The 22290-nt window shown below is 35.8% G+C and overlaps 1 protein-coding gene across 1 annotated transcript; it reads left to right on the top strand.

The window, feature by feature from the left end:
• Positions 1-3302: 3302 nt before the first annotated feature.
• Positions 3303-21655, top strand: ODF2L (outer dense fiber of sperm tails 2-like). The gene is made up of 14 exons (XM_009884885.1): positions 3303-3338; positions 4639-4701; positions 4937-5008; positions 6801-6917; positions 9874-10059; positions 11378-11487; positions 12993-13128; positions 13690-13800; positions 14956-15072; positions 15804-15938; positions 18022-18107; positions 18194-18356; positions 19207-19332; positions 21527-21655. The coding sequence occupies exons 1-14, from the start codon at positions 3303-3305 to the stop codon at positions 21653-21655; spliced, it is 1587 nt and encodes a 528-aa protein (XP_009883187.1).
• Positions 21656-22290: the final 635 nt, after the last annotated feature.

Genomic DNA, 22290 nt, shown 5'->3' with positions numbered 1-22290 from the left:
GGGACCGCAGCCGCAGGCAGGCGGGTGCAGGGGCGTTGGGCGAGGGGAGAGGGCCGGAGTCAGGGCCCGGGGTGAGGCCGCTGCTGGGCGGCCTGTGCCCCTGCTCCTCACCCCCCCGCGCCGGGGAGCCGGGAAGTGGGGAACTGCAGCTGCCAGCTTCACTCCGTCCTTCTGCTGGTGAGGGATTTGTTTTCTGTGCACCGAGTGTGTGAGATCGGTGCTGCTTAAGTAATTACGAGTTATGAATATGTGTGCAAGATTTCAGTTGCATTAACTGTGTTAAATCTCTGATGAGACTGGGGTTTACTTGGTTAGGTACACTGTATTTTCTAGGGGGAGCAACCTGGGATGGCAATAATGTTTCGGTTACTGATCTACAGTACACCAATATATGTTAACAAATACTGTCTTGTTATACAGCGTTAAAATGTCATCATCATCACAGTCATCCTCATCTTTACCGGTACATAACTGTACTGCTCCTTTATTGGACTTTGATCTTCAGGAAAAGTTTTTTCTTCCTCATGCTGCTGAGGCAAGTTCATTCTGTTCCTGTTAAACTTGATTTTTTTTCATTCTATTTACTCTGTGAACAAGATTCAAAACATATTTCAAAACGTGCTTCCTGGCTGCAGATGGGAAGTAGGTGATATTTCAAAAAATGGGCAAGAGTGCTGGACATAAAAATGGTACACTGAAACTATGGAAAAATTCTTACTTGTTTTTTTCTGCTGACATAGATGGGCTAAGACAAATGAAACACAGTGTTTAATCTTCCAAGATGGTGTTTCCACTGGAAGTAATTAAATTCAAGAACTTAGTTTTGGTTATATAACCAAGAAAAAGCTATAGAGACCTGCAGCATGTTATACAAGTTGAGGTCTGCCAGGAAATGTAAGCTTGTAATAAACCAAGACACATAAATATATATATATATATAAAATTAAAAAACAATAGACATTTTGAGTGTAGTTATTTACCTTATGGCAACAGTTGGAAGCAGAGCAGTCTACATTCTGATTCTGCGAGGAAGTGATTTTTTTAAGTTGGGAACTTCTCAATTTCTGTTACTCATTATCTCAATTATGCTAAGGAGATACGGATGTAAGAATATAAACTCAGTCTGAAAATCCTTGCGATGGAAAAACCTGGCACAAGCTGAAAGCAGGAGAAATGGATCCTGATGGGTGGAGAAGGCAAGACAATCTACTCCTGAAAAGTAATTGGTAGTCAGTGGAGCACTGAGTGAAGTAAACAGATAACTTTGTGCTTTGCCAGGGCATCAATCATGCTAGATTGTGAGGGTAGGGGCAGGAGAGAGGTGTTTGGAGAAGGGGTGAGGGTGACGGCAGGTTCCTGGAAGTGGGGGAATGGGATGCATTTAGGTAGTAGACACCGATACTTGGCTCTGGACTTGTCATGGCACAGGCAGCATCGTGTTCCTGGGCAGCTTTGCCTGCTGAGGACCTCTTCCAAACTGGGAAATTAGAAGAGCCATTGTTGCCTCCAAACTGGAAGAATTCTGCTGTGAAACATAGTATCGGCGTCTGACCAGGATTTGGCCTCCACCTTTACTGGAGGTAAACTGTTTGCCTTATAGATTAGGTGTGTTCTGTGAGCGATCAGTTTGAGGGTACATCCTGTGACACCACAGGCTTTTTACCCTTGTTGGAAGTCATGAATACGACATTTCTTTGATCTTTAAAATTTCTCCTAAATCACAGAATCACAGAATGGTAGGGGTTGCAAGGAACCTTTGGCGATCATCTAGTCCAGCTCCCCTGCCAAAGCAGGTTCACCTACAGCAAGTTGGACAGGCATGCATCCAGGCGGGTTTTGAATGTCTCCAGAGGAGGAGACTCCACAGCCTCTCTGGGCAGCCTGTTCCAGTGCTCTGTCACCCTCAAAGTAAAGAAGCTTTTCCTCGTGTTCAGATGGAATTTCCTGTGTACCAATTTGTGCCTGTTGCCCCTTGTCCTATTGCTGGGCACCACTGAAAAGAGTCTGGCCCCATCCTCTTGACACCCACCCGTTAGATATTTATATGCATTGATGAGATCCCCTGACAGCCTTCTCTTCTCCAGGCTAAACAGACCCAGGTTTCTCAGCCTTTCCTCATAAGAGAGGTGCTCCATTCCCTTCATCATCTTTGTAGCCCTCTGGTGAACTCTCTCCAGTAGTTCCTGGTCTTTCTTGAACTGGGGAGCCCGGAACAGGACACAGTACTCCAGATGCGGCCTCACCAGGGCAGACTAGAGGGGGAGGATGACCTCTCTCAACCTGCTGGCCACACTCTTTTAAGTGCGTTCCAGGATACCATTGGCCTTCTTGGCCACAAGGACACACTGCAGGCTCATGGTCATCCTGTTGTCCACCAGGACTCCCAGGTACCTCTGTGCAGAGCTGCTTTCCAGCAGGTCAGCCCCTAACCTATACCAATGCATGGGGTTATTCCTCCCTAGCTGCAATACCTTACACTTGTCCTTGTTGAACTTCGTTAGGTTCCTCTCTGCCCGACACTTTAGCCTGTCCTGATCTCGCTGAATGGTGGCACAGCCCTTGTGGTTTGTCAGCCACTCCTCACAGTTTTGTGTCATCAGCAAACTTGTTACACTCTCTTCCTTCATCCAAGTCATTGTTAAATATGATGAACAGGGCTGGGCCCAGTACTGACCCCTGGGGACCACCACTAGCTACAGGGCCTCCAACTGGAGTCTGCCCACTGATCACAACCCTCTGAGCTCTGCCATTCAGCCAATTCTCAATCCACCTCACTGCCCACTCATCTAACCCACACTTCCTAAGCTTACCTATGATTCTCCTGAACAGCTAACTTGTTTTATGTTGATATCCTTGAATTAGCAAGATCAGTGTGCTAACTGTGAGTGATACTGAATATTACATAATTGTGAATGTTGTTTCAGGGAAAAACTTATGTGCCACCTGGAGATGCAGGAAAACTCTGTTCACTGATTTAGCCATAGAAAAAGGATTATCATGGAACTACAAAAGCCATCCAAGATGGAAAATATTTTACTGATCTAAGCAAAGAATCTGACAGTTTAGAACACCAAGTATATGTAAGGCATAAACATGGAACTAATGCGAATATACATTTCTTACATGAGTCTTGAACTAACATTTAGTCTTACCACCTTCTTAAATAGACATACTGGGAAAATTTTTTTTGTTATGTCCTGTGCAAAGCCCTGTGCCTGCAAAGTTGGAAGGAATTTGGCAGGCTATGTATGTTAAAACAGGAGGTGGATCACAATGAATTCCTGTTTCAACAGAAGTGTCATATGGAACTTGCACAGAAACCCGATGGAGTGAAGAACGTAGATTTCTTGTAAAATTAAATGTGATTTGTCATTGCTGACTTTCTTCACTTTCTTTCAGAAGTCACAAAGCTAACCTTTTTTTTTCTTGCAAGCTAAAAGAGATGGGTGTTTATTCTGATTTTTTTTTTTTTATTTTAAAGATAATACTCTTGATTTTCAGGTTTTCATAGACAATGCTAGCTGTGTTACAGCATAAGGCTTTTTGTTGATCATTAGAGAGAAAGTTCATAGAGAAGTAACTGTGGAGAAGACAATTTCCTGAGAATGGAAAGATGATATGAGTAATTTAGGTTTCTAGTCACTTCTCAATTCTGGGAAGTCTTCTAAGCACTTCTGGTTTGGTAATAAATTTCTGTGGGGTCACAAAACACCATTCCTGTTTATATATTAGGTTTTTGCTGATAGCAAATCTGACGCAGTGTAATCAGGAAAGGATAGGACTGCTGCTGAATACAATGGTTATAAGTTTGCAGTGTGTGCAGAGGTCGAAACCTGGATGTAGAATTGAGGTCAAAATACTGACTTTACAGATAAACATGGGATCAAGAATACAGAACATTCTGAGGAATTACATGCAGGCTAGGATAAGACAAATGCTTTGCAAGGAGTTGTAGTAAAACTTTTGATGCCAAAGTTTCCACCTTGAGGCAGTGGGTTTATCTTTTCACTAGTGAAATGAAAATGCTTAGGATTTACAATCTGAAATTCCCACAAGTCTTTTTTTTTTTTTTAAATGGAAGGTTACCCCACCCCCAGATTCAGATGTTTTAAAATGAGAAGTTTAGTCAACAATATTATAAGCACATAAATTCTTTTTGATTTGTATTAAGAGTTAATGTAGGTTGATTTTTGTGTTGTCCCAGCCTATGCATTCTGGTTCAGTCTTCAAATTCTCCTATCTAACTGAAGTTCCTGAAAGGTTTTAATACTTAATATTAATCTTTAAAATATTATGAGTTGTAAAAATGCTTTTACTATTCGACTACGTGTTTAAATAACGCTTAAGTATTTATGGTATTTAGAGTCTTTTTAGCTAAAATAAAGAATGAAATTGGTGAATGGAATGACCCTAGTTTGTTTTCTTCAGCTACGAAGTTCTGTGCACAAAATAAATTGAATCTTTAGGGTTTAAACCACCAACTCGAAGTAGCTCATGGGTATGCGAGCTTTTATATTCATATGTACCACATTTGAAAATGTAGCAAATTATATGTACTAAGTTCAAAACCATTGAAAACATGCTAAATCAATTATAATCAGAAGTAATTTTTTAATGTTTCCCACTTCTGTCTTGCAGTTAAACAGCAAAAACATGGACACGTTGGTGCAGAAGTTAAGTGAAAATGAAACTCAAAATACTGTAAGTAAATTAAAATTTCGGTCTCTTTTTGTTCTACGCTGTACATCTGAAAATGGGTCCGTCATGGGATCATACAATTTCAAGTGACAGTGGCAAAGTGGGAATGTTTGTGGTTTATCATCAAAAAATGGAATTGTAGCTTTACAGCTGAAATGTTCATCAGTGTGCATTACTGTTGCATTGCTGTGTACAGACATTAAAATAATTTCTTTGTTATTTTTTTTTTTCCATGAAGAATCTCAGGAGAAAAATACTTGAAAGGGAGAAACATGTTAAAGAACTTTCATCCAGGCTTCAGCTTGAAAAAGTGAGTGACCAGTTCTGTTGGAATGAATGTTTTCTCCCAGTGTACTAGATTCTTATTTACAAATTTTAAATGTTGACAAAAGCAATTATTTCAAGCATCTTTGCAAAAAAGGAAAATCCTGAAGGATGTTTCCTACAGAAATATCTTAAAACCATCAAGACGGTATCCAAACCTATTAACGATGCAGGTTTCCTTAATAGTAATGTCTCACGGTTCATGGAGGGGCATACATCTAGACTAGTGGCTTTTGGCTTTTCATTTGCAGTAGTTCTGGAAAAAAGTATTTATAATGAAGTAATACAGAGTAAACTAAACAGGCACTGCTCACAGTTTCCATGTCTCTTTGGGCTCAGTGAATAGGGAAAGGTAGTACTGACAGCAGAGCTAATATCAAAGGCTGGCAAGAGCTCATTCGTTCTCTGAACCAAAGGAAGGGGCTCAGCACGGAAACCAACACAGGAAGAGAAGAATTGTCTGTCCTGTATAAGGAGGTACTATAAAAGTTTCAAAAGTTTCAAAATTATTTTACTGCTAGTTTATCAATCTGTGTTACAGTACCTGTATACCTAAAGTGCACTTTATGTGTATGTAGTGCAGCGTGGTTCAGTGTTAGCGAGGGACAGAGTAGGCTCTGTTAAACCTTTAAGGGGACAATGGTGTACTTTGATTTTTGTAGCTCCGTGGGGTTTGTTGACAGCCATGATTGTTCTTTAAGAATTCTTCTTTTCTTAACCAAGAGAACATATCACTTGGCTGCAGAATAAACTTAGCCAGCTAATTGCAATAGAGGAGCCTGTGAGGGTGCCCAAATTCACACTTGGCAATTGGCATTTCCTCATCTTTATCTTGAAGTGAAGCAGCAGGTTTTCATAGAAACATCCTTTTGCTTGAGAGTAGAAATGCTGAACAGAAAAGCCTATAAAGTTCTGAAGACCACAATTCCAGCAAATGTCAGCATTGATGGGATCTGTGCAGCATGCCATGCCCTGACTAGAGATCTATCTAATGTTGAACAATTCGGGGTGCTCAGCATCTGAAGGGATAAATGATTATCTGTGCTATCGCCTTGTTCCTTCTTGTGTTATCTCCAATAAATGGCATTTTCATCAGTACCTGACTGAGTCTGAGTCTGCCTTTCTTACTGGTATCTGTAATGAACGCTTGCACTGGTGCATTACAGTGTTATTCTTGTCTACTGATAATATGACTTCTTTCTACCTGTTTTCATTATCTGTTATTTAGAATGAGCCAAAGGAACCAAGTTGCAAGACATTTCATAGAATCATTTGTCCTCATTATGGTGACATAAGTTGACTCTTCCCTTATGCTTCATGTATCCCTCCCAAAATTAGAGTTTGAGTTAAATGTATCAATACTTCTAATAGCAGGTGGTGGTCTTTGGTATTTTGTGAAGATCAGTTCAGATCTAATTAGTCAGGGCAGAGCTGATCAGCGTGGCTTGGTTTTGGTCAACCTGCTAGTTAGATGCCTTTGCTCAGCCTGGATTTCCGAGTTTGTGCTTCCAGGCCTTATTCATACTACTTAAAGAGTCAGATTAAATATGAGGCATCAATTATACATACATTCTTTCAAGTCTGTGATTTCTGTTTAACATTAATAACATTAGTAACAAGTTACTGCTTGTGAATATACTTGTAGAACATGTTTTATCTTTTCCAGCTTTTGAGAACATTCAAATCACAGAAACTGCAGCAAAGTAGAAAGAATACAGATAGCATCATACGACTTACCTCCATAGACCAATAGATTTGTGTTTATTTCTCTTTCTTAGGTCAATATACAGAAAGAAGACCACCTGTCGAGATCCGTAAAAGCAGTACAAGCTCACCTGCAATGTCAGATTCAAAGAAAAGAAATGGAAAATGATGAATTAAAAGTGAAAATACAGGTCAACATATTTTTACTCATGTTACAGTTTATTTGAAAAAATTAGCAAAGCCCTACTTTGGTCAGAGTTTAACTCAGATGTGAGAGTTAAAGTATCACTTGAAATCAAACTCTTGGTAAAAGAAAAATCCTGAACAGTAAACATCATTGGCATTTATATTTTGCAGTCTGCCTGCCCACACTATCTTAATGGCAAGGTTTTGTTTTTTTTTTTTTTTTCTTTTCTCAACTTGTACATACTAACAGTTCTGCTGAAGAGAATTTAGTGTCACAAAGAAGCATTTCCTATCTAGAAGATAGATAGCAATCCTGAGGCAGTCTCCATGTAGTCAATGGAATGAGATAGGCAAGTCCCCAGGATGAGGTTCTGTTGTGAGATAAGCATGAGGAATCACCACCTGTTTCTTTTTATTGACTGTGAAGGAATCAATAAACCTCTTAATACTGACTGAAAGAGAAACACTTAAGACTAATGTCTAACCTCACTTTGTTTAAGGTAGGTGAAATTGTTTCCATTTTCTGTTCAAAAAAGCAAGATGTAAATTTGGGCATTTGCATCAGTTACTGGCTTTAGAACAAGGCAAGGAAAATATTGTTTCAGAGACTGGAGTAGTCTGTGGCTTCAGATTTCAGTATTTGAAACTCGTCAAGAACGTAAGCATGAATGACCAAACATTGGCTAAAAAATAATGTATTTCTAATTTCCAAACTTTTTTTAGTAGCATACATCCCTGTTTAATTGTATCATTTGAAGTTAAGGATCCTATAGCAGCTGAATTTCACATATGCCTATGTCTGTATAAATACCTCATGTTTTCTTCTGAATAGAAATTCCTTTCTTATTCTACTACCTGGTACAATTACAGAGTTCCAACAACATTTTCATTAGTTACAGTAACTTGATATGCAACTGTATTTTCATTCAATCTCTATTTAAAAGTTTTGTTTGCTCTTCAAAAAGTGCTGCAGTCAGTTGCTAGCTTAGATCTTGATGATGATTTTGTTAATATCTAGACAAAAACTTGCAAAAGCTTAGGCTTACCCTTATGAAATTAATTCTTAATTTAAATTTACTTCAGCAACTGAATAATGCCCAAAGCACTTATTCTCAGTGTGATTGTGACCTCCTGCGGTTAGAACAGGGGATAACAGTCGTTTACTTATACAACAGTTAAAGTCCATACCTAAACTCGGATTTTCTGTTTGCTGTATTTATTGAAGGTGTTCTTTTGCCACGCCCCCCCAAGTCACATCTTTGTTTATTGAGTGCCTTATAAGCATCTATATACGAAAACTGTTTCCTGCATATTTGCATTTTTTGAAGTAGTACTTCTCCTTTTTGGTGAGTCCCAGTACCTGAGACCATCTTTTACTTGGAAAAGCACATGCATTGAATAAAGCTGCCACATTAACGTAGTCAGCAGGTAAATGGCATGTCATTCTGGTCTTTATTCAGGTAGAATGTAATTAAGTGTCATGTCAGACCTAGACTCAAATGTAGGAAACAAATGCATTAATCATTCTTACAATTACGATATTTATCAGTGACTTGGGACAAATTTTACACTGCTAGCCTACTTACATTGCTGTAGTTTGACAGAAGAATAATAAGTTATATGAATGGAACTTGCACTTGTCTTTATGAAAGTAGTTGTCTACTGCTAGCTAGGTCATTTTTTTGATAAGCTGTAGCACCTTAAAAATAATTGCATCTGAGATTCTCCTTGAAGCAGAGCCCAGTATTGCTTTTATTGTATGTCATCATGTAGTGTCTTAATGTCTGGTCTCTTTTTCCATTCATATTTAAATAACAAGTGATATGTAGATGAAAAATACAAAAGTCATGAAGTTAGAGATGTCAGCTTCCTGGACGGGATGGGATCCGTACACTGCCTTCATCAGAGTGATGTAAAAATCTAGTTAGTCAGAAATACTAACAGCAATAGGAAAGATAATATGATGACAGTTGTAGAACCCAGCTCTCATCTCAATTGCATTGTACACATTTGATATTTAACGCAAATGTATTTTTACATATATTTAACTAAAAAGACATTTAATGCAAATGTATTTTATTTCCTGAATGCTGCAAAATTAAGCACTCAGGAAGTTAGTTATTTGTTGCCCTTACAATGTGTGATTTGCAGATGTGGTTTAAGCTTCATCATAGCCTGTTTTAATTACCTTGAAACAATTGTCTGCTGTGGGCAAGGCAGCGCTTAGCATTTTCTTTTTGCATTTTCTGCTCCACTTTCCACTGAACATAAAATATAGCTTTCCATTAAAAAACAGTTTCTTCACTGAACAGTTCTGTTTCATTAACAGAGTGGGGCCGTTATAAACGTGGGAAAAAGTCAGACATCTTGCAAGAAAATACTATATTGTCATCTAATTACAGACCATATTGCAATAATAATTGTTTCCTAGCTTCTTGACTTAAGAAAAGCAAATCCCAGACCTTAACTTTCATATTGAAATTTTGTATGCAGTTATACTGATCTCCAGCCCTAGTTACCTGTGTGCTCGCTATAGATTCACTACATCAGTGAATATCACTAGGTGCATCGTTAAGCTGATATTTGCAGAAATCAGTCACTAGGGATGATGAAACCACTTTATTTTCCTCATCATAAATGGGCCATGCCTTCTACATTGTAATTCTGCATTCATTTCCAAGAGCACACAGCAATGGCTATATTTCCCTCTTTCCCCCTACTCCTTCCTGCTTTTGCACCTCCTCAACCTTGTCTCTTGATCGTCTTAATAATGAGTTTCCCAACGTGTCTTTTCCCTTGCCTACTGCTGTACATACCTTGGCTAGCTCCTTCTATCAACCACAAGATTTGAGATATAGAGACATTATGGAAACAGATTATAAATGTAATTGGTAATCCTGACTATGTTATGTCACAAGAATGTATAGAATTTGAAAATAGTTGATGTTAATTATGCTTCAGACTCTAGAAAAGACAATAGCGGGGTGGAAGCTTCAAGTTGGTGAATACAGGCACCAGATGTTAGCCTTACGAGAAACAAGTGAGCAAAAGAAGACTGCTCTAAAAAAAGCAATCAAGTCCCAGAAACAAAGAGCTGAATGCTTTGAAACAGCTGTGGAAAATTTAACCTCCAGAATAAGAGAACACGTGAGTGACTACGCTTTGAGCAATGTTGTGCTGTATTGCTTTAAACTGAACAACTGGGAGACTTTCACCTGCAGAAAATAGGAAAAGTTGGTTGGTCATGCTGTGTTTGTGTCTCTTATTTTTTTGCTCCTTGCTTAAGGAAAAGGTTGCTATAAGTGACGTGCAAACTGTAATTACATTCACTGTCTTTGTTTTGTTAAAATTTAGTGAGTATCTTCAGCCATGAGGTTGAACACTTCAAACTGTAGTAAGGGGAGTCTGATCAGCTTTCACTTACACCTCTCCTGATCTTCCTGTTAGACCTTTATGGATATACACTCAAAAGTACAGTATACTAACTAAGAATCCATGATTGGAGTTTGAAGTCCTTGTTTTCTTTATTTATTGGTGTATGATATCTCATGTGGATACTTAGCTTTCTGTTTCTAAGCTGCTGAAACTTTTCAAAATCCAAGTACAGAACTTCCTTAATCGGAATGATTCCTTATATTCTTGCCCTAATTGTGTCTAATTGTTCAAAAAGGCCAGATGGATCAGAACTGTGCTGAGATCTTTATTGCCTTATTTAAATTTCCTAATAAGAGTGTGTTTTCATACTCTTAGATGTGTCACCATCATTTTGGATATGCCAGTATTAAAGATATTTTTTTCCAGTTAGTATGTCAGGAGATGGTTAATAATGTTTTTTGTTTTCTTTGATCTTTGTGACAAGACAGTAGTGGATCTTTAAGTAGACTTCACAGCACAGAGGGATGGCAACTAACTCCTGAACTTTTGATGTTTCGTAGTCACACTGTTGTTCTCTGTCGTCATTGAAGACCTGGTGCACTTTCAAGATAGCATGTGTTGGTTAATTATCCATACTTCTTTGAGGGACTTTACCTAACTTTGTACTTCTTACTTACCTATTATTTTTTATTCTTAAAATGTTCTGGCAGAATTTTATTTTTGTAGTAATTTATGTAATTTATATGTAGTAGAGATATATTGGGGACAAATATTTTTGTTGTAAGAAAAGATTTTAATCTTAAATTTTGAAATATTGTTGTATTCTAGTGTTGATATACAGTGCCACTGTTTTACTGTGTATCTGCCTTGAAACTAAGTCTGTACTTAGACTTCAATTTTTTTAAAATGTGGGTAGTTTTGTTTATTTTCTTTTGAGATGAGACAAAATTTACATTGCTTTGTAGTAGGGAGATCCAATAAAGCCATCTCATCTTAAATAGCTCTTGTGTTTAGAAAAGTTTGTAGAACTAGATGGCATTCTTCAGTGACATTCTTTTGTTACATAATTTGTAATTCCTGTATTCTCTAGGAAGTCAAACTGTCTGAGATACTGTCAGCTTCTGATGTCTGGAAAAGCCAGCATGATAGAATGGTTGAAGGAAAGACCACATTAGAAATTCAAAGAGAAGATCTTAAGAAGTAAGTTAACCTGTTGATCTATTTTTTTTGTTTCTGTAGTCAGACAGTGTTGGCATTTAGTAGTGTAGTACTCAGTGTTGACAATGAAAACAAGTTTATGTATTCATATTTCATAATTTAGAAGTTGGAAACTAGAACAAATTTAATATTTCTAACCTTCTCTCTGCTGCATTTCACAACTTTTTTTAAAAACTTCATTCCCCCATACAAGTAAGGAACATATTCTTTCCCCCGCATGCTTCTGATTAGTCTGAACTTGCTAGTAGCTACTATGCTGCTTCCTCAGAACCACTTATTTAGTAACTGATTCAACAGCTTGAGTGTTAACCCTTGTGTCTACTGCACTATAGAAGAAGGTTCTTGGGCTTCTAGTTTCTACTTCAGACTAATGTAAAAATTACTTCAGTTCTACTAATGTCTCACCCCACTAGAGGACAGAGAAGGGTTCCTCTCAGATGTGCATTCAAACAGTTTATTCTCGTAAAGAAAAGCAACACAAAATTATCCAACCTTATTCAAAGTACACTGTCAAATCTTAATTTACATGAAGCATATGACATTTTCTTTGGCAGCTGATGACGAACACTTTTTTACCTTTTCTGTCAGTAGAAACATGGGCTGTAATTCAAATTAGCAAAAGAAACTGGTAGGTGCCTTTATTCTAGGTCTAAGGCAGAATGTATACTTTACAAAGAACTTGATTCATACTCAAATATGTAGCAGCTCAATTTAAATTGGCTTCACTCTTTTGTATTTGTTTCAGAAAACCTGACATTTGAAAAATATTTTTAGTATATTTTAAATTTAACAGGAGTGCAGGTACATGACATCAGTCCAGAAATCTGTGTAGCCCACTATTGGTGCAGTGTATATGAGGAGGCATCTAGGACAGAATAAGAAAAGGCAAACATCTATGATACTTCCCTCAAGTACTCATTCTCCTTCTAGCTGTTTTTTGCTGATTTTATTTTAGCTGAAAATTTAAGTCTTTGCTTGAAATGTAGCATTCTAGCAAGACTTGTTCTACTAGGCAGTGTATGACTAACTAAACAGCGAAACAAATTTCATTGTTTAACTTCATTAACATGAAAAACAAATGGTAAGGCACAGCACAATTTGTTGCTTTTAATAATGGCAAGTACCGTTCCTAAACTAGCTATGGAATGTTCTTAGTAGGACCTTATCTGATAGACCCTATAAATTCAATGTCATTCCATTTTGTACAGTATGTGTATACATAGTTGTCTTGGAAGTATGCTTGGGTGTTCTAGGTAATGAATTTATTTATAAATGAGCTAGGACCACTTACTTAGTGGACCACTCTTTTGGATAGTTTTTTATTTCAATAGATACTCCTTTCTTGGGATGCTTAAATGCATTCTCCCCCTTTAAAAAAAAAAAAAAAAGAACAACGAAGTAGTATGTGTTAAGGTACAATTTAATTTGCATACTGAGAGTTTTGGAAGTGTTGTATATTGTGCCGAAGTTCTTGCTTATCTAACAAGGCAGATCACAAGCCTTTTGGAAGCCCTGAAAAGAAAGGAGGAATGGAGAAGAAATTCAGATGAGGAAATTTTTGGAAAGCTAAAATCTGTTAACTCTGAAAATGAAAAGATTTGCCTTGAAAATGAGAAATTAAAGGTGAGATCATTGTAAATCATTGTTGAGTGGCTCTGCATTTCTGATACATTAATGAAGTAACCACATTAATTCCCCTTGGGACTTCTGTCTAGAGATCCCAAACCTGTAGAATAAATTTTTCTGTCCCATTTTTTACAGTAAGTGAAGATGAGACATTAAAAATTTATCAGTGGAAATCTATGGCAAAGTTAGGAACAGTATTGTCTAATCATCTGATTAACCAGGATGGCATTTATTTTACTGTCAGTCGCTACAAAATTGCTTAACTAGAAATTGTTCTTTTATGTTTATAAACCTGTCTTTCAAATTAAAGAACTAAGTATAGCTCAATTATTAATTTCAAGTTTTAAAGGATTTATAGGTTTTGTATTGTATTTATCCTCCAAAGTAAAAGTTCTCATAAGCTGACAAATTAAGTGTGGGCTATCATTTTTGTTTGACTGGATAAAGAATTGTGTCACTCTTTTTAATACCTGCAGGTCACTTGCTAGTAATATATTGTAGCGTGGGTTATTTTAATAACACTCTTACAATTTTTATATTTTCCATGTTTTAATCAAGGCTTACCTTGCTACATTAGAAAACAGTACTGTTTCTGTTGAAAATGAGCTGCTAAATCTGCAAGCAAAGGCAAAGCTGCAGGAAAATCTTGTTGAAGAGTACAAAAATCAGGTGACTACCATATTTGAAATGTTCAAGTATGGTTTTTAAATTTGTAAGCAATTTTGAGGAAACGATAAAGGTTTTGTTTGTAATAAACCAGATTTGTTGTCCTGGTGATTGTAATACTGTTGTAACATTGAAGATGATAGAAGAGAGTGCCATAACAAACTATATCCAAGAATAGTCTCCACACTATTACTAGTACACATAATCCTTACCGAATTGTGTGAAGGCCAGTTGAAGCTCATTGAAGCCAACAAAGCTAATTACATACTTGCTTAGAAAAGATTTCCTTCCTAAAAAGCAAGTTGGCAACCCAGTAAACTCTACTTTAAAAGTAAACTTTGAGTCTGATGTCTTTAATGGACATATCCAATGATATTTTACCTCTCCTTGGTCATATCTTTATTTCCACATTCCTAAGAACAGTAAACCAGCATTCAAGTACTGTTGTAAGAGTCTTTTTATTTATATAGGTATCTCCACACTGAAACTACCAGCAAAACATATAAATCGGGCTTAAAATGAGCATTTTATCAATTCCTTTTTTTTGGTATTTGGCTTTATTCACAAAGAAGAAATTTTAGAACATTGATTCAAAATTGTCTATATTTCTGCTATAGTATAGACACCATTTCACTGACATTCTTCACTTATCTCTTTTTAAAATCATTGATGAGAGAAAAGGCATGGTGCAGAATCTAAGTACAACCAGTGTGCCTTATCTGTGGAATGCATCACCACAATTAAAGTTGTTGCCAGCTTTAAGATGGGAGATGTAATTCCAGGGAACAGCCAGCCTTAAGCAGTGAGTGGGATGAAATTCCCTAGGTCATACCTGTGGTGACTCCAGAGGGGAACTGGGGGGCGAACTTTCTGGAGAGAGAAAGGTGAGTCATACTGGCTGCTTCTGTAGCACAACTGTAGCTTATTCTCTGTTGTTGAAAACAAAATGTTGGTATCACAGTGTTTTTACCAGGTTATCCTTTTATATTTGCTGTGGTGTGTAGGATAATGAAAATAAGTAACTTCATATAATGAAAAATATTGAGAATCTATTTAGAAATCAAAGGTTTTCCTTTAAGCTTCATAGTAATGGTTGTATTTTTTCTATATTTAAAGAAACAACTTGCAAATGTATGTGAAAAATATATGCTGTCCTAGGTACAAAAATTACAAACAGCAGTAGAAGAATTGAAATCCAGATGTGGAATAGTCTTAAATGAAAGCAAAAGAATAACAGAAAACAAATGCTTAGAAGTAGATAAGGTAAGTTTTGCAGTAATAAAGCTTTTTTCCAAACAATTCTGTAGGACATTGATCTTTCCTACGTTATTGTGATGCACTTATTACAAGTCACAAGGTACTGGCTCTTTTTCATGTATAAAATTGTTTTTAAATTAATTGAATGTTTTACTAACTCTTACTTGTGAACTGGTGGGTTTTGGGATACTACACAATTGCAAATGGTTGAGAAATTATTCCTAGCATAATCCTTTTAAATGTAATTTTGTTGTTGATGATTTTAAAACTAGATCTCTCACCAGAACAGCTGTGAAAGTTGCATAGGGAAGCAAACCTACTGTAAGACTGCTTTGTTTTAACTAGCAGTTTAAACAGAGAATCCGTACAGAGATGAGTTTTAAGTTTTTCAGAATTTTTCCTATAAGCTGCTTAGTGTGTCTGTATGCCATCTCTTAAAATATATGGCAATAAAAATAAAATCAAAATGTGGGTATTGCATGATGAACTGCTAACACTTGCATAATTTTGTAAATTGTAATTGTGAATGTTACCGAGTCTTTAATGAAACGTAGTCAGAGATGGAAAATTCTCCAATGGTGAACTTGTATTGTCAGTATTTTATAAAATAGGTGCCATTATGCAACTTGTGTAGAATTTCAGATTTATTACTTACATGGAAAGCCATTAAGTATTACAACAATTAATTTATGGTTTTACACTTACATTTTTCTCCTGTGATGCTACTATGCTACTATACGGAGGTTGAGTTAAAGCAGTTAGAACATGTTTGTGACTTGCTGAAAGCAGCTGAAGAAAAGCAGCAAGGATATCAGGAAAAGCTTGTGTCCTGGGAAAGGATCCATGCACAGAAATGCAAAACCCTTCAGGAGCTGCAGGTTCAGGTGCTTAGAACATGCTGACTTTTAAAGATAAATGAGAAAATTATGTGGAAGAAAGTCTCTGGAACTTTTTTTTTTCTTATTAGTGTGTGTGACAGTTGCGCGGTTTCCTTTGTTATTTGCTTCATAAATCAAAAGCTGCTTCTGTAGAAATAGCATAATGCAAATAAAACTATTGCCAACTGTATTTATGTGAATTCAGTTTGTGACAAGACTAGTTACTTTTAGATTCTGTATCTTTTAAGGGAGTATATTCTTGATCTTTTTGAATACTTATGTCCTGAGATGTACTGCAGAATTCTTCCCTGGAAATAAATGTGCAAGTCTAGTTATTGTTTTTATCTAGTGGAATAGTTTAATTCCACATTAGTTTTGTTTTTAATGACTAATTTATAAACCAGACAATATTTGCTCAGATGGTCGTAAATTATATAGTTGATGATGTAGGACTTGTAATGATTATGTTGTGTTGGTTGACAAAATACTTTTTAAAATATGCTTTGATAGGATCATTTCTATTTTTAGCAGTATTTTAGCACTGCTGCTTGTATTTTCTCTGAAGCGTGAATATGAATATTCCTCAGTTGGTTTTTTTTTCTGTGACATCAATTTCAATGGCAGGGCTAAGTTTGGGGGGTTTTGTTATTCTCTTTTCTCTCTCTCTTTTTTTTTTTTTTTTTAAATGCGCTTTTGAGTTAGAAGAGAATACTCTGCTAGCACGAATGACAAAGGTTTGAATCAGTAGGCTGGCAAAGGGGTTTAATCTTACTGTGTCAGTGGGAAAACTTCAGCTGAAACACAGTGAGTGTCTGTGTCCCTGTAGCCTTTATATGCTTTTTAAAGAAATAGTTCTTGATTTTGTTTCAAATTTCTTGTCAAGATGATCTTTTATAGCATCAAATTTTGTTCTTGTTTGTGTCATTTTAAATACTCCTTACAGGAATGCTTATAAGCTCATAAATTGATCTTTGCTTAGCAAAGTACTTAAGCAACAATTAATTTTGAGGTGCATATGTAAAATGAGGTATGTAATTTTAACCTAACTACATGTTTTCCTGAATAAATGCAAAAAAACTTTTAAGTATAGTGAAGTATTTCGGAATATAATAACTACTTTGGTGGAACAGCAGTTAAATCTTGGTGATGTTCTTTAGAAATTCTGACCCTTGATCCCGTGACCAGAATTTTGAAAAATTCCTTTTGAAGTAACTGGAACATGTGCAGAAACTGTCTTCTGGGTTCAGCTGGACCAAGACATCAGTTTACTACCCCTCTGCTGGAGGTTTCTGCTACGACCAGTCTGCGAGCTGAATAGCCTCTCATTCACCTGAACAAAATCAAACAGCTCAAATTACAGGATGGAACTGCTTGAGGTAGTCCAGTGAATGATGGAGGTTGCCCCTTAAATAATGGTGCCAGCAGGCTGGTGATGTCACTATTTATTGCTAATCTGGTGTTCATGGATGGTAGCAAGAGCAATAATCTCATCACTACTGTTATGAAATTTAAAAGAAAACATGTAAAATTTGTCAGCCTGGGTGGTAAGCAGAAGACAGTTTGACTTCTTGCTTTCTTCAGCATCTGCTACCAATATACCTCTTTTTATGAACTTGGTTGTCTTTTTTGATATTCACTACTTTCTGAGATTCTTTGCCAGTGCTACACTGTTCTTCCGTGATAACTATATATATGTAGTGTTATTTCTATGCTTCCTGTGACTGTAGTGTGAGGGAACTTATTTTTGCTGGAATCTAAAGCTTAAGAGTCAAAGTTCACAAGGAGGTAAACCCAGCCAACTCCTAACACACAAGGCTGCATGAGCAGCATATGGGTTTTGTTAGGACTTCACTTTGTTACATAGCAGGTTTTCCATCTTAGAAAGTGTTCACACAAAGTTTTAGTCTGCTACTTTGGCTGTGTTTTATTTGTTTTAAATACAAGATAATGTTTACTTGAGTATAATATAGTGTTTACCTGAAATCACAGTGAAGCTGCTCGATTGGATTTTAATAGGCAAGCTTACCTTACTCTGTGATATCCTGTGTATAGGCCTCTTCAACTAGAAATTGGATTGTTGTTTTCACAGGAGGAAGACAGTGTAACTTCCATGGGCAGTCATTCCTTAGGAGAAGAAAACCATAACATTCAGAAGAAATATGAAGATCTTAAAAGGTAATTTTAAAAAAATCTGACTGCAATTATTTCCTACACTTTTCTGCTATAGTGAATTATAATGAGATAATTTGTTTTGCATAAAGGCAATTAGAAAAGATGGAATTTCAAAATGAAGAACTTGCTTGTCGGCTCAAAAAAGAAGATGAGAGTCTTCAGTGCAGTAAATTGCAGCTTGAAGAGAAAATTACAGAATATAATGGATTAACCAGACAACTGGAATCTGCTTTGGAAGAAGGGAAAAAAATGGTATTGATGATTTAATACATCTGTTAATCTTGTTTACCATTTTCTATTTTAAAATAGCGTTAAAAACAAATGTGCTTGAGAAGAAAAGATTATTTTGCATGTAGGGAGCAATGCTGAGAAGTTACAGGGAATTTCTGCCTTTTTAAATATGGATGGCACAATTCAACTTCTTTGTGGAATTGGGATCCTATTGAAATGAATGACAAAGTTCAGTGGACCAACATTTCTCTGTTATTTTTTTTGTGACAAATCAAAATGCTTTAACCACCTAATATTAAATCCCACACATATGGCAAAAGGTTTCTGAACAGAAGCTTAATCTTGCCTTTTTCTTATTTTCTTTGGAATAGGCAGCCCACAAGAAGGCTTTGCACACTTTCAATATTAAACAGATTTGTCATTTGTAGGAAGGATGCAAACAGTAAATCAAATGGAAGAGCAAATGTAGGAATTTAGATTGCAGTGAATTATATTAGTTTAATCAGAAAATATGTATGAAGTTTTAATTTCTGTCTCAGATTAATCACGTTGAAATAAACTGTCTGGATTTTCTCAGTACTGTCTGAGGATATTAATTTGGTTTTGAAAAAATAAAACGCTTGGCTTAACTTACAAATGAGTTACAGAAGTGTCTCCCTCCCAATAATATTACAGCTTTTTCGAGTTTGAAACTTCTTTCAAATTTAGCCATAATATTTCCCAGGTTTGTTTAATTTCTGTGCATGGGAAATAATTAAAGCATTGGATGACAGGATAGGAAATAGAGCTATTAATGCTAAGACATAAAAAAATAATTTGGTTTGGGCTTTAAGTGAAAGTAAATATACATCATTTCTCATTACTATTATAGGTAGCTGAAGAACTGGAAAAAATGTCATGTAAAGAACAAGCCCTTCAGACAAAAATGTTAGTTCTTGAAACTGAAGTGAGAGAGGGGCAAGAAGAGAAAAAACAACTCCTCTGCATATTTCACCATGTGAGTAAATAATACTATTTATGACTTAAGAAATTACTTACCACATCACTGTTTACAGAAAAAGTTCCTTTTACTGGAAAACGCACTACTAATAGAATTGATGCACACTTTTGGGAACAGCAAAATAATTCAACTTGACAATATACTTTGTATATTGGCACTTCTAATAGACTTAGCAGGTGCTCAGTCTAGCTAAATCACTGGAATAGTATTGAGTTTACATCTCTCATTCAATTCAGTTTTCCCAGCAAGGCAAAAATAAAAAAGTATGTATGAAGTTGTAATTTCGCTTTCAGATTAATCATGTTCAGTAAACATACCTAGAATTGAGTCAATGCATAACAGTTCCATAATGATGTAGTCGTATCTTTGTTTTTTTCCCCCTGAGTTGATTACAAGAATCTGGTCTTACTGGAATTTATGAAAAGCTTTCAGTTTATATACTAATGTTTATGTTTACACATAAACATAGTAAGTAACAAAAGAGATATTCTGATTTTTCAAAGTGTTAAGCCTTTAAAGGCCCAGGTTTTGATATGTTGATACTTACCTATTCAGCAAAGCCACAGTCTAAGAAGGTATTTGGGTGAGTAATATTTTCTGAAAACAAACAGACAAAAGAAGTCTTACTTACTGTTTTATCTAAAATATAAATATCTGAAAATATCAGCACATTTTCTGTTAATAAAATGTCAGACATAGCTGAATTCCCTAGAGTAGTGATGGCAAGTCATTTGCTTTAATCAAAGTTTTAATACAGTTACAGATTTGTCCTGTGATCAGTGATAATAAGCTACAAAGCTATTTAAAATAAATATGGAAGACACCAAAAAGATTTACTCTCGCCCTCCTAGACTTTCAAGAACAATATTTTGTATCCTGACTTGAAGCATTCAAGATTAAAATCAAGCCAATCTAAGTGCAAACTCTATTCAAGATTTAAGTAAAACATCAGAAATACGGTTCTGAATTCAGTATGCTTGAATTAATTTTTATCTGTATCAAGTGTAACTTAATGTCTGCATTTGCCCTAAGAAAAAAGTGTTCTTAAAACAAAATAAGACATTGGCTAGTGCTTTATTCTACTTCAAATACTTTTCATAGGAATTTCTTACTATGATAAAGTAAAATAGAAAAAAAAGAAAATTTTCTTTTCTTTTGTCCCAGAAATACTCACATATATGTTTTCAAATGGTTTCCATTTGAATCTTATAGTCAAAATATAAGTATTGCATCTTATATGCATCTTATCCGGAGCATCCAGAATTATGTACAGTTTTTGAAAACTACATACATAACAATGTTTGGCTGAATTCTTTAATTTAATTTATTTAATAATAAACTTTTCAAGATTTGGCTCTAACTCTTGTTAGAGGCCTTATACTATTTTGCAGGATTGAAAATATATATATCTGAGAGAAGAACTGTTCTAAGTTAATTAATTGCTTTTTATTCCGATTATATTTACATATAACTGAGAATGCATCATGGGAAACGATAAAATGATCTTATTCCTATTTTTGTAGTGAAAGTGGAAACAAACTAAGACTTTGAAGGTAACTTTATTCAGTTATTCATTCTAACATGATTATTTTTTTCTAAGGCTGGATTTAAATCTGAATACTATAATTCCATTTTTTAAAATTTGAATTTCTTTCAACCAGTTAACATCTGAAATTTGTAATAGACATAAAAGGAAATACCTGAATATCTGTAGTATTTATATAACAAATGATGTATGGTGTGCATCAAGTATGGAACTAATGAGCAGGTAGTATTGCGATCAATCATCTTTGTCACGTAAGGAACTACAGACATCAAAAATCATGTTGCATCAGAAATCAATAACAGATGTTTCCTTGAAAAATCAACATGAGTGAGAGTGTTAAGTCAACAACAGATTTAAGATGCTAGGAATCTTTCATGATAAAAATTCAGAAGGTTAGTTTTTATGTTCCCAGGCGTTTTTTGGATCATAAGCCTGTTCAAACACATTCAGTTTGGTCCTGACTGAACATAAATAAAGCTTCAATATTTTGTGGCCTTTTTGGGTATCTTCAGTTTTCTGGAGCCTCTGAAAACTTTTACAGGTAAATAAGGGTTATAAAAATTAGGGACTAGTTGTCTTACATTATTATGTTTGTTGATTTGTATTTTATTTCTAAGTTGCACTGCATTTTTCTTTTTTCTTCAGGATGAAAAGCACCATGAAGTACGTTTGAAAGAGCTGGAGAACAGCCTACAGAAGTCAGAGAACAAGAACCGGAGCATCCAGAATTATGTACAGTTTTTGAAAGCTACATACATAACAATGTTTGGCTGAATTCTTTAATTTAATTTATTTAATAATAAACTTTTCAAGATTTGGCTCTAACTCTTGTTAGAGGCCTTATACTATTTTGCAGGATTGAGTACTATAATATTAGTTCTTCCCTAGGAAAACTTCTGTTGCAGGCAGGGAAAAGCAAGTCAGTTGTTACTGTATATCCTACTACTGGCTGGTCACATAAGGAAAAGTTACCTCGTGTTACTGGTGTAAAGAATTGTATTATTCATGGAACAGAAGTGAGAAGGCGGACTGCATACAGTAGTGACAGGTGTTTAAGTGTGGGGTATGCATATAAAGTTGTAAATTGGACTGTGAATTTACTGTATGTTAGGTCTTGTGGTCCTGTGCTGTAAAATCTTATGTGACTCCTTTTAGTCCATGGTAAATGCAGATGATCACGGATTACCTTTCAGTTTGCATGGGGGAAGAGAACGCCCATGGACAGGTTGCAGGGACATTTGCGTATTTTAATTATTAAAAGTATATACATACACTTCTGTTACTGTAGAAATCTAGTTGCCTAAGATAATGATATCTATCTTATTAAGACAGGCAAAATTTTAGAGAGCATTAGGTTCCCTTCCTTTATTTCCCTGTAGCTTAGCAGCAATATAGCACAACCTACTGCG

This window comes from Charadrius vociferus, unplaced genomic scaffold (genome assembly GCF_000708025.1).
Source record: "Charadrius vociferus isolate BGI_N301 unplaced genomic scaffold, ASM70802v2 scaffold163, whole genome shotgun sequence".
NCBI classification, from domain to species: domain Eukaryota; kingdom Metazoa; phylum Chordata; class Aves; order Charadriiformes; family Charadriidae; genus Charadrius; species Charadrius vociferus.
Note: the sequence above shows the minus strand (reverse complement) of the source record. Positions and strands in the feature narration are given on the sequence as shown.